Source organism: Harpia harpyja, chromosome 1, assembly GCF_026419915.1.
Source record: "Harpia harpyja isolate bHarHar1 chromosome 1, bHarHar1 primary haplotype, whole genome shotgun sequence".
Lineage (NCBI taxonomy): Eukaryota > Metazoa > Chordata > Aves > Accipitriformes > Accipitridae > Harpia > Harpia harpyja.
The window spans coordinates 100,780,493-100,794,138 of NC_068940.1; the positions used below are offsets into that span (position 1 = coordinate 100,780,493).

The 13,646-nt window shown below is 45.5% G+C and overlaps 1 protein-coding gene across 3 annotated transcripts in view; it reads right to left on the bottom strand.

The window, feature by feature from the left end:
- Positions 1-13,646, bottom strand: part of DPP6 (dipeptidyl peptidase like 6) — a 577,844-nt gene that overhangs the window by 410,943 nt on the left and 153,255 nt on the right. Inside the window, exon 1 of one of the 3 annotated variants that reach the window (XM_052806924.1) lies at positions 10,280-10,695. The exons of the other annotated variants lie outside the window; for them this stretch is intronic. Coding sequence (XP_052662884.1) covers positions 10,280-10,480 — 201 coding nt within the window. The 5' untranslated portion in view covers positions 10,481-10,695. Of the gene's footprint in view, positions 1-10,279; positions 10,696-13,646 lie in introns of those variants that run through there. 3 annotated transcript variants of the gene reach the window in all.

Below are 13,646 nucleotides of genomic sequence, written 5' to 3' on the forward strand. Positions count from 1 at the left end.
AATAGCCCAGACATCACACACACAAGACAAAGAATCTTTGAAAACAGGAAAAAAAGAAACCTTAGAGACAGCAACCACAAATGACTCCATTCTGCCCATCTTCCTTTCCACATTTGCTTCCTTTTTTTTTCTCAGTGGCCTCTCCCACCTTCCCAAGTACATGACTTTTAACCCAGACAATCCTTCCATCCATCAAGAGCCTGACATGCATGTTTATACTCCCCCAGGACTAACCTTGTCACTTTACCACATTAGCTCACATTTCCATCTCTGACAACTTGTGGCATGTTTTCCCTCAACCAACAACCACTTTCTTTTATATGACACATAGCACTTTAGCAGCCAAAGCACAATAGTCTGATAACTGCTCATCCAGCATCATGTATCGTCTTATTATCTGCTACATTATCCTTATCTAATTGCATGCACTTTGGCTCGATCTGACATTTTCAAAACTACAGATGCTTATTAGCTTTTCTTAGCTAAAAGTAAAATGTGCATTATAGTGATTATCAGCTCCTGGCACTGCCCGTGAAACATCGTAATGAGAGAGACCTTTAGCCCACCATAAACAAGCACAATCAGGCCTGTTTTGGTTATTAGCAATGCTCCCCCAAATGTTGCCACTGTCAGAATTAATGACCACGCTGCTAATTATTAATAATCTTATGTTTCTCTGGATTCTTTTTAGTCCAAAGCTTTAGGCCAAAAGCAGAAATGATTTAATTCTGCACCACCACAGCAAAGCCACAAATGAAGTCACAGCCTTGATTCCTTTATGGCATCCAACAGATGCAGGTCCTTCCCCACAGGGATCAATAAATAGCTGAAGGTCATGCAGCAAGGTCAGTGGCAGACCCAGGAATGACAAGACTTCCCTAATGGTCATTCCAGTGCTCTACCACAGATCCATGCCACCTCAAACAGAAGGTATAGAAATGTGCCCAGAAATCAGTGAGAATTACCCACTCCTTGAATAAGCCTCTTCCAAGCACACCGAACTCAAACACAGAGAGTATAAACAGGGCAAGTAAAATAGATCAGGTTACTGTGACCCTAAACCTTGGCTATGTCAGTCTTTATTAATTATCTGTGTTTGCAGTGAACCACTGTATGTGTTTTGACAAGTGTTGTTTGTGCTGCAGCTCACAATAGAATGAAGAAGCTGCTTCAACAGCACCCACTTTATCAGAGACACCACTGTGAAGCACTATAATACCTTTAGTGTTTTCTCCAGGTGCCTCCTCTTGTATCTGTGATTACAAACACCCAAATTAAAAATAAAAAAAAAAATTAAAAAAAGTTAATAGAGAAGAGACAGAGGAACTGTATCAATAAAGTGCTTACATTCAGTATGCCTAGCAGGAAGACTAGTAAAAGTGGAAATCTTTGGTTCACTGTAAACCATTTATGTCTCTATGGCAACATCGTTGATTTCTACAGCTTTCCTATCAACAATGTAATAGATGTCTGGTCTTTTAAATATTACCTTTCTTTTTCTGGCACCTAAGGGAAATAGGAAAAACAAAACCAAAGACAAACCATATTTAATATAGATTACCCAGAAACATGAGGAGGGATTTAGCAATAAATGACAAACAAATAAAGATAGGATTCTACAGTCACATGAAACATAATCCCATGAGCAATCTGTGCAAATCTCAGAACTGTGTATGCAATAAACTTATCTTGGGACAATCAGTCTCTTATGCAAGAGGTCAAGCACTATTTAAAGTAGATCCCAACATCCTCTTTCCTCTCTGTTCAAGGCTCCTTGTGTTCCTCTGCAATACGAGATAACCCGACCTGCCTGTCCTGAGAGGAGAGCAGAGGAGACAGGCAGCAGCTGAAACTTGTATTTTGCAATGCCAGAGGGCATGTCACTGTGAAGCGGCTGGAGAGGAGCCATCTGAGGTTTTTGCTGGGAGATCCATCTTTAGGCGCCAGGGCAGAGATAGATAAGGTTGCCAGCAGCCACCTGTTAGATAGGGAGGAAGAACTGACTCATGGCTTCCCGGCAGCGCAAACAAAACTGAGTTATTCTCCCATGAGGTAGGGATGGGGAAATAGAGAGAGGAAGAGCTGAGCTGTGCTTGCAGCCTCTATTGCTCTTAAGGTACTGGGAGGTCTTGGGAGCAAACGGGAAGAGCCACCCACCCCAGAGCCACCTCCCATACCACCCTACCCGCTGGCAGCAGCAGCAGCTGCCACCAGATTGCTTTTCTATGACCCTAGCACAAGCATAAATGTCTGTTTTGCTACTGCCAGCCAAAGGCTGGCCTTATAAATACAAGTCTTTTTTAGTCCACCTTAGCAAGAGGCATGGCAGGACACTTGAGTTCATCTTCACAGACACAAACTCTACGTGACTGTGCTCTGCAAACCACTGCTTATACCCTTGAGAAGGGACAACAGGCAGTAAAAAGCCCCCTGCTGCTGCCCAGATGCTTGACATTATTCTCCCTCTGCCTCTGCCAGAATGGGAGGAAAGCAGCAACCACAGAGACCCTGTGTAAACCTGCTGCTGGCTCTGCTCACCAAGTGTCTTCAGATCTATGGCTTGGAAACTGCGGTAACATCTGTAATTGCTCAGTCTCCATGGGTTTCATTTCTCCTCTGACCAAAATACCACAGCTACTTTCTTTTATAGAGAGTTGGAACTCATTTTAATGGAAAATAAGGAACATGTTCATACTTTTATCATAAACACTTTAAAATTAATGACTGTGGTATAACTAGAGCTGAGGTTACCAGGCAGCTCCCACTGCTGCTTTTCCATTTCATGTAGCTTTGTACGTCCAAGATAGCAAGCCTGGGGAGAAATTTGCATTTGCTTTTGAGGTCTGCCTAGAGTGAAATCTACTTGAAATGCTGGAGCAGATGCTATTGACAAATACAGAAAAGAAAAAGAAAAAAAAGAAAGCACCACCACCACCTCAAAATATTATATAATGGAAGTATTAAGATACATCTGTCCTTCCTTTTGGGTGCTTTAAATCTCCCTTCTCTCAAAGCAAGCTCCAAACCCTTGAACAGCTAGAGGAAAACATCAGACGTTTGAAATGTCACATGAAAACTGTCACTAATGAGTGCTAAATACAGGAAAGACTTAAATATGCTGGACTTCACAATTAGTTTTACACCTGTAAGAATATCCTTGGTGATAACTGGAATAATTTTTAGTCTTAAAGCCCCTGCGGCCCAGAACCAGAAACTGCAATAGCTTACAGGTCTGAGCCACAGCAAACCGTCACTGCCGTAGAGCTGAGATGCGCTGTCTGTGAGACAACGTGTCAACTCAGCCTCCGGTTTTCCACCTGCAAAGTGAAGATAATAATGTTAAATGCAATTTTAAAAGGCACAGAGACAGCAACTTGTGGAATAATCTATGTAATAGCAGAGCTGTACTAACAAGCACCTTGTTTAGAGGAAAATAATTTACGCTACACAAGTGATAAGCAATTAAAAAATATGCTAAATGGAAATCTGTAAGATTTCATCAGCAGAGATTCACAATCTCGGCCTTTTTCACATTACCTCACACACTCCATTAGCTTTCCTTAAACTTACTGCTTGCAATGTGGATGAATATCAGACCCCTCTCTTCCTCTCTCCCTGGCTCCACATTACAAGTTACCTGAGGCTTAAAAACTGCGTTAATCTTTGCTGTAATCTTTGGGAAGACTTTCCAGTACTATTTTAACAAAACGAAGTATGAAAAATCTCTAAATTAAAATGCTTAAAAGCTGAGAAGTAACTAAAACTCTGGTTGAACGTGTGAAATAAAGGTTTCCAAACACTACAGGTGGAAAAGTTGTGAAGGACTTGTGTTTCCGCTACACAAAAACCATAGCGCATTCACCCTCCAAAACACCTTACTGGATTGTACCACTACACTCTTCCTCTGTTCCCTTCTACACTGCTCTGTGCTGCAAAACATACATGTGCCCAACGCCCATGTCTTACTCTCATTTTTAGTTACATATTGGCGGTAAACACTATGGCACACCAGGTCTCTTCATATAGACTAATGCACAGACCCAAAATATGTTTTAACTCAGTTAACTCACCCACACTGAATCTCATCATTACCAAACACTTGCAATTTAATGAATACAGGTAACATTTTCAAAGATGCATGAGTAAGAACCTGATCCAAAATGAGTATTTATGCACCTAACTAGGAAATAGATTCCAATACATGTTTTTGGATTTGACCACAAATCTCTTTTTAAAAAACCCTGAATTTACAAATCTAAATTATCTGTGAGTACTTTTGAAATATCTACACTGTACCACAACCCAGTATGTGTGCAAGAGGCTTTTGGGAAAAGACTGGGGTTTTGTCTCCCTTTGCAGAAAAGAGAAAAACATTCCTTTAGAAGAAAGATTTGTTTCTCCCTTCCTTCCTCCATGCTTGAATATGGGACCATTTAAAACTGTTGTTGAACCATTTTTGTATGAGCTTTAAAAACAAATATTTCTCCCTGGTAGTGAAAAAGAGAGTTACAAGACTGTCATCAAGTCAATCAAACCTAGAGAAAACAATAAGGAATTTAATATAACCCTCACGTGTAGGTATAAGTATGTAATTAAATGGTTGGTTGATGCTTTACTATAAATGCGATGAAATGCCAAGCGCTCTATAGGAACAGTGTCATCAAGACACGCTGCCACCCCTTGGTCACGGGATGAAAATGCACGTACATCACGGCAACGTACTGGGAATCATCCAGCACATCAGGCAAAAATCCCCGTAAAATCAACTTGCAATTAATGAACTTTGATGAGATATTTTGCTGGACCATCACAAGCATAAATATATTATCCCAAATTAACGTAAAGGTTTTTATTTCAAGGGACAAAATCTTCTGACTCCCAAAGAGCATTTTCACAGCTGTGATGGACACCCTAAGGACTGTCTTCTTTCTGGCCTTTTTCTGAAACAAAAATATACAGAGGAATGGAGAGCAGCACATACTCATTTTTTTTCCCACTCCCTATGTCTTTGAAAGCACCTTGGAAACCAACGCAAGCTGCTCTGACCTTGGGCTCAGTGTCTTCTTTCTGCACTTGAGCTACTAGCTACTAGCTCAAGAGAAATAGTGTGAGCTGAGTACTCTACTTGAGGTATCCCAACTTATTGCACAGTTCACTACTATTAGAGAGATGATTCAGCCTCTTCACACAGTTATTCCTGAATACTTAAAAATACATTCTCTCTGGCAGATTTTATTTTAGTGCATGTATCATCATCATGGCTAGTAAAGACTGCAGAAACAGAGGCTGATTTTAAACTGGCAGCAAATATCATAAGGTGGTTTAATTCTAAATATAGCTATAAAGCAAAGTTTAAAAACCCCATATCACCTCCAGATCAGAGCATCCATTATTCAGTAATCACAAAATGGGCTTCCATGCAAATACAATCCATGATTTTTATAAGGTATATAATTATTCCTTTTGAACGAAGTAAGCTGTAATTTTTATTAATTTCAAAAGGTGAGCTTACAGAATGTCAGTAGGGCCTAACTATTTCCACTGAAAGAACTAGTCCCAGCTCTCTACTTCTTAATGGCTGTAGGATAACTGAGTTCAGCATCCAAGAACTCACCAAGAAAAGGCAGAAAAAATGATTCTTACAGACTTAAAACAGTAGTTTCTGTCAATAAGCACAACAGTTCAGATCTGTAGATAGACTTCTGGTTACAATTAAATTACTATATCTTACAGTAATGTTATGATTCCTGCAGTCCTACAAACCCTTCTATACAATCAACTCACTCATTTCTTCAGGAAAAGACCACACCACTTCTGAAATGCCTGTTGTCTGCAGCTCACACCTCAACCTTTCTGAAACACTGTCCTTGACATACATTTCTAGGAAGCAATACCTCTTTCCATTAGACAAATAATGAACTGAAAATTAACACTTTCAATTACATGCAACAGCAAGTCTGACATACCAAATTACAATTTTTTTACACTAATGGCTTTGATTCTCGCTCTCTCAGGCTCACTCTATTAACAAATGATACTTGATTTACTTAATCCTTGATTTATTCAAGCAGGAAACACAGTTTTACTGAAGCATTTCAAAATTTTCAATATTTGTATCTGAATGAAAAACTTCTCAAAATGTAAATCAGTCTGAATAATCGATTGCAAAACTAGTAAAGTATAATATATGGCCAAATGTAGCTTTAAGCAAATGCAGGAAAGAAATAAATATTCAGAATTCAGTTATGGAACGAATATTCACACTAATGAAAGCTTCTGTACTTTGGGTCTGGCCATTTTTATATGGTTAAGTCTCCTATTAAAGCGAATAGTTTTGGCTAAGTAATGAACCTGTAAGAATGCAGCATATGGCTCTTTATATAGAAAAGTTTTATGATGTTTCAGTGGAGCGTTCAATATTTTTAACACATAACTTATCATACAAAATTTAATTTAAAAAGGACTTCTGTGATCATTTTATAGTTAGTGCCTTATAAAATAGATCAATATTCTGAGTTACAGAAAAGTGCTGAATTTCTTATGCACCTGATTAATGCATTGTTATCATCCCAGTAATTAAAAGGAGCAGGGTTATACACAATCAGCATGATACATCTTACTCAGCACCTCCTGGCAGTTGCCTGCAAAAATTAAACTCATTAATCACTGTGATGCCAAAGAAGAAAAAGCTTGGAAAAGATGAAGAAGCTCTGTTTCATGGGAAAAAATTCTCAAGTCAACATCTAGGAGAAAATCCCTTCCACAGTACAACATGGAAAGCGTTAACCTCATCAATCTAAAAAGGAGAATTATGTTACCAAAATTCTACTAAGAGTCTTCACAGATATTTCCTCATACCTAAATGAATGTAGTGAAAAGGTAATCCTATAACAAAGCAAAAATGTCATCAGAATTTTGTTTACAGCTGTTGCAATAATTAACTTCACTATCAATATTGCCACAGAACCAATTGGGAAGTGGTTTTCTGGGGTTATTTATACAGGACCTAGTTTCCTCATTACTCCTCCCATAAATAACATGATTGTCTCATCAGGCTAATAATTAACATTAAAAATTTGCAATATTTAATCCTGAGTTTGTTCACAAGTTAGGTCTACTATATATATTTTCTCATATACCTACCATGATTTGAAACAAAGTAAAAACTTGTTAAAATGCTAAAGAATGTTGTGACTTCTGCTTTGCTATACTTTCATGTTACAAAAACAATGTTCTCAGTCCGTCTCAATGGTGGCTGTGAAGTGAAGTGAGCAGTTGTCATATTAAATCACAATTGTCTTTGGTTTAAGTTTTGTTTGTTACAAAGTTACTGCTTCCTCTTTAGCTTCATATAGGTTTCATCTAGTATTTTTCCACCAGTAGTACTTCCAGTGGACAAAATGCTTACTAACAATACTGTGACCTTCAAAGGCAAGATCCTGTCTTTCCCTCTGTTTTGTACTGCACTGAGGTCTGTACTGGTGCTTAAAAATATAGTACTGAATGCAGCACACATATTTCAATAGGGAAAGTCATCATCAGTAACCTGTAAAAAAACCTCAGTTCTCTCCCAATTAGTAATCACATGACAAAATTAGGAACAGAACAGTCTCATTCTCAGGTTTGTTTTGGTATTTCCAAGTGTGGCCAGGCAACAAAACTTTGTTACTGTATGTTTAAGTTCTAGCTTTTCCTACTACATTGATGTTGAAGGATGAAAGACAACGTGAGTTCCCTACTATAGTATTTGCATAAAACAGAAGTTTAATCACCTTAGAAAGGGGTTTCCAATGCCATCTTGTTAAGCCTTTCCCCATGATAAGCAAAAGCACATGCTCTTGGCACCCTGCACAAACAGACCGCCCTCCTTGCACTTTTCCCTGAGACCTTGCCTGCTGCCTGCCTCGCTTTTCCCTTTGCCTCGAATATTTCATGCCCGGGGCTGCATTCCCTCGTCCTGAGCGAGCCTGCCGGCTGCGGCCGCCGGGCCAGGAGAGAAACCCCCTCCCTCCGCCGCGATCTCGCCTCGGCGCTGGTCCCGGGCGGGTTCAGCACCGCGGACAGCTCCTCCTGCCCCGCTCCGGGCGGGGTTCAGCACCGCGGACAGCTCCGCCGTCCCGCCGTCCCGCCCCCCCCCTTCTTGCCCGTGCCTGCCCTCCGCCTCCGCTCCCCCCGCGGGCAGGACCCCTTCTTCCTGCTACACACGCTTCACAGGCCATTTCCACTGGCTTCGTCACGACTTCGTCCTTCCGACCCGAACGACCCTCCACCGGAGACCCCCAGGGCAGGCTGCGCAGTCTCTGTTGGACGGGAGCACCTTTGAACTGCCCGACCCGGTCCACTGCACTTTCTCAGACAGGTTGCAGCCTTTACAAATAAATTCACATGAAGTGCCCACGTGCGTTTAGAAGTCACCCCAAATCCATGTTGCTTGTCACCCTTTTTGCACTTCATTGCGGGAGACACCTAGGCAGGCACTTTTCCCTCTACAGATGGCACCACCACCAATGCTCTCCACCCACACACAAACCCTGAGGGGAGGAAAAAAAAAAAAAGAAAAAAAAAAAGAAAAAATCCTTCTCCTTTTAGTAGTTTAATATTATTCTTACTAATATTATTTTGGAGCCTGTCAGCACAAATCACTCGCACATGCTAAACTGCGTCCTTTGCTTCCGGGCTCAGCGCTTCTGGTGATCAGAGAAGCGGCTCCAGACATCTGCCGTCTCCCAATCCAGGAAAGCGAAATTAAAACAGTCAAATAACGAGGAAAATGTGTCCCGAGTCCAGCCCCGGCGGCGGCACTCCGCTGGCTCGCAGCGACACCTAGAGCCCAGCACGTCGCCGGGAAGGGCCCCGTGTCCCCCCAGCCACTCGGGGGAAGGGTCACTGGTGCGTGTGGACGCCCGGGCATGGGGACGGGTCCCCTCCCGCAGTTGGCCGGGGCCAAGGAGCAGGAGCGCCAAGATCGTTGCCGGTGAGCGGGTCACAGGGAAGGGTTAGTTCAGGGTCCTGTCACCGCTGGTCCCTGAGGGCTATCAGCGTGGCAGTCACCTCGGGGACGATGAGGTCGACTTGCCTTGTCGCTGGCAAAAGCGCACTTGCTGTACGGACCGCGAAAGTCTTCACGAAGGGACGGGAAAAGGGACAGGGAATTAAAAGACAACCCGAGGAAGTTTCCCTTCCGACACAACTCTCTCCTCCGAGTGAGGCAGACCTGCTGTCTCGGCTTGAAGCCGTGTCTTCCCTGGGAAGGCTCCCAGAGCCAGAGCCGAGCCCTGCCGCAAAGCTAACGCGTCCCACCCAGGCAAGAAGTATTTCTAACAGACACAAACAATATTCCCAACTGCAGCCATTTGCTTTCCCTTGTGTCTGCTTCCGCAGAGGCAAAACACACTAAAATCCCTCTGCAAACCTAACACCACCCAGCGATGGGGAGCCACCCGGTTTGATCTATCGCCGGCCCTTCTTCGTCTCCCCGCTTTTCAAATCCCCTCTTGCCCCCACCCGAAAGAACTAGGCGCGATCGACCCAAGCTAGTTTAACTCCATGAGGCACAGCAGCGAGCCGGCGGCCTGGATGAGTCACTGGTTACTAAGGCAATATGCAGATGCACCCTTTGAAGTCGCTACTCTCGGAGGCAGCGCGGGAGCGGAAGGTGCGCGGCCGAAGTTTGCGCCTTCCCCGCGGGGGCTCGCCCGGGGGCGGCGTGGAGGGAAAAGAGAGAGAGAGACCTAGAAACGGCTGCTCAGGGGTTAAAAAGTTTCCCCGCTGCCAGGTTGGGGGGAGGCTGACGGGAAAGCGAGGGAGGGACGAGGTGAAGACTTCTGCCCGGGGGAGTATTAAAGGGTAAAACATGGAATGACAACTAAAAAAAAAAAGGGGGGGGGACGACGGAGGGAAGCCTTGTGGCCTCGCTTGGAGGGAGATGGGAGGCAGGTGCCGACCCCACGCCCCCCAGCCCTGCTCCGCGGCAGCGGAGAGCCGCACAAGGAGCCAGGTAACGGGGAGAGGTGCGGAAGAAGCGCAGGGGCGGGCGAGCCCGGCTCGGCTCGGCTCCGTGCGGGCTCCGTCCCGTCCTATCCCCGGCACTTCGGGGGACGAAGAGGAGCGCAAACACCCGCTTGGAAGAGCGGACAAACCGCAAGCAATAGCCGCCAGCCTAGAGGAGCACACAGGCATACGGCAGGACTGGGGGGGGGGGGGGGGAAGGGGAGGCGGAGGAGGTGGGGGGGACACCCAAAACCCAACCCAACCCAACGCGAACGACACCGGCGCTTACATCCTCCTCCTCGCAGTCACTTCGCGGCTGGTACTGGAAGCGGGGCCGGCTGCTTTCCTGTTGCAATGGACGCGAGGTCTTGCCGGCAGCTCCGTCCTCGTCGCTGCTCTGGGCGCCCAGGAGGTGACTCGCTTCGGGGGGAACGGGGAAAGAGCGGGAGGTGTTGATCTTCCCGCTGAACCGCTGGTACAGTGAAGCCATGAAGTCAATCCGCGGGAAACGAGGAGGAGGGAGGGAAAGAGAGACGCTTCTCCCTCTCTCTTTTTTGTTTTCTCCCCCTCCTCTCCTCTTTTTTGGCTACAGCATGCTACACTCGGGCGAGGCTCAGTCCCACATCAGTGGAAGGGAGAGTGAGGGATCCTGCTCCCTGGTCCTCTGCACCGGCACCCGGAGAGAAGCGGGGGGGGGGGGGTCGAGAGAGCAGAGAAGAGGGGAGTGATGGGGGGAGAGGAAAGAAGATAAATAAATAATAAAACGCAATCGAGCCGTAACACCACAGGCCCCGGGAATGCTGCACCATCCAGTGTCGGGAAGGAAAAAAAAAAAAAAAAAAAAAGAAGAAAAAAAAAAAAGAACCAAAACACTCCACGAAGACGTACCCCCGATAATGGCGCCTGAGTGGATCAGCATTAAATGTGCTTTGGGGGTGTGCGTGTGTGTTTGCAAAAGCAGGGGAAAAAAAAAAAAAAAGGAAGGGGGGCTGGCTCAATCGCTGGCTGTCAGCGGCTCCCCAGGCAGAGGTGGCAGAGCAGTCGCCTCCGAGGTCGCATACCAACAGTGTGCACAAGCGAGAGGCAGAGTGACAGAGTGTGTGAGACGGAGTGGAAGAGGCTGGGAAGCCTCATTCAAAGCACGTTGCTCTTCTGGGGAGGGAGGGCTCTTCTACAATCATCTCCTTTTCGGCACCTTCTTTTTCTTCTTCCCAATAATTTTTTTTTTTCCCGGGGAAACAACTTAAAAAAAAAAAAAAAAAAAAGAGCAACAGACACCTGATCGCTAGCCGTGAGAGAGAAAGAGAGGTGGGGAGGGGAAAAGCGAGGCGGGGAGGAGGGAGGCGGGACCGGCAGCCGGAGGGGCGCCGGGAGGCCGGGGTGCCTGGAGCGGCTCGGCTCCGGGGAAGGGGCAAGGGGAGGGAGGGCGAAGCCTCTCCGCTGCCCTGCCCTGCTCCAGCCGGCCGCGGGCACGGCTCTGCCCGGCAAAGCGGGCAAGTGCCCGGTCCCCGTCCCTTCCACTCCGTCCTCCTCCTTCCCTCGCCTCCCCCCGGCCGGGGAGAGGAGGGAGGGCAGAATGGAGGGGGGGGGGTTGCGGGTTTTTGGATGTTGTTGTCGTCGCTTTTTAAAAGAATCCGGTAAATTGTGTCTCTTACTATTTTTGTATTAATTCATTTTTGCTGCATTAAAACGTGCTTCAGCGCCCCTCAGTGGAAATCCGCCCAAAGTGGCTCCCGGCAGCACCGGCCGGGGATAAACAAGCGCGGTCCCGGCGCCGGGGGCGACCGGGCCAGGATGGGCCGGAGCCGTGGTCGAGGCCGGGGTCGGGGCCGGGGCCGGGGCCGGATCCTGACCGGGTCCGGGACGGCGCCCGGGGACCGCCCGCCGCCCCCGCGGCCCTTGCGCCGGCGTTGAGCGGCCCTTGCGCGGGGGCGCGGGGCTGCGCTCACTCGGCGCGGAGAACCGCGGCCGCTAATTAAAGCTCTCGGAGGAGAAAATGGGCATGGGCTCAGGCAGGCAGCGGGGGAGTTGGCAGCGGGCGTCCAGCCGCTCCCAGCACGGCTGCATCGGGACAGAGGGTGACAATTCCTGTTGCTCCGGCATCAAGCTCCGGGGTTTCCATAGCAACAGATGCTTAGGTTTACAGGAAAGTGGCAGAGTTGCTGTCCCCTCCTCTCCTCCCCGAAATACTCCTCCTCTTTGACCTCTAAGTTTGCCAGAGATACTGGGATTACCGGGCATCCTCTTACGGGAAACACACAAAGCATGAAACAGAGTTTGCCCATTCCCATTGAGAGACTTGCTGGTGAAGAGCTCACAAACTTGGTTATACTTTAGCGAGTGGATTTGATGGGCTGAGATGTTTCTAAACACAGATCTTACTTAAAGTTTTAGCTGTTAAGGAAATACCATCTTTGATACATGTAATTTCATCCATCTTAAAAATAAACCACCTCAGTAGATCATGTATACGATATTCTAAAGTGCAGCTATCCCCCCCTCTATGATTTCAGCAACTGCCTGATCAAAAATCTCTTTACATCTGAATAGTTTCATCTGCTGCTTTTTATTTGTGTCTTCAAAGTCAGGGATGAAAAGTCTTAACATTTAGATGAAAAGGGAACCTTATCTCATCAAGAGAGAAAACAAAAACAAACGCTCTGCCTCCTTCCTGACAGAACTTGAAAGAAGGAATCATTTTGATCTTCACAACTGAGATCCTGACATTTAATTAAAAAATGAGATGAGCACACAATGCTCTGAAGCAAAGGTCTAGCTTCTAAGTCATAGCAACACACATCGTAACAGAGGTAACTTTCCAGAAGCTACTTGGACCCCTCCGTAAGTTATGTTTTGGACACAAATTGACTACACACTACCAAAAATCTGGACAGTTAGATCAGCTAAATTCCATCTTGAACTGCATTAAGAGTGACTTTATGACTATTTGGAAGTGGTGACAACTAGCACTGAAAAAAATAAAGGAACAAGAGAATGAAATTTAAAAAAATAATACATTTTTAACTTCTAAGGAAAACTAGGACACAAAAGAATAATCAAAGCCACAAAAAGGCAAGATGAAACCACCAGGCAGAAAAAACCCACCAAAGATTAAATGTCTGAATTAAAAAGTCTCAAAGAAAGTACAGAAAAAAGTAAACATTCTGCCTCACAGCTCAGTTCAAAACTGAAAGAGCCACTGAGGACCAATTCAGTTCCAAATACATTGTTTGTGGTTTTCATACTTAAGAACCAAGATTTCACATAATTGAGTCTGTCTAGTCATGCACACACATATTGTGCATGTATGCGTGTACACAATTAATGGAAAAATTATATTAAGGGAACATAAAATTGCAATGTCAAATACTTTAAAAGCTTATTGAAAAACAACAAGCCAAATGGTCCTCATCCACCAAAAAATCCTGATCATGCAGCTTTGGGCTGTGATTCATTTGCCCTGAAATAAATAATTACAGCTATTTAAAGGCCTTCCTGATTCCAGCGCTCTACTCCATGACAGACTAGGGACAGCAGAAGCAAAGCGATGTCATGCTCTGGGTATCGCAGTGGGTGAAGGAAGATGGTTTGCACCAGTTGGGAACTGCAAGACACATTTCTGTGGCCCTGCTACAGCAAGAGTGACCTTGTGTAGA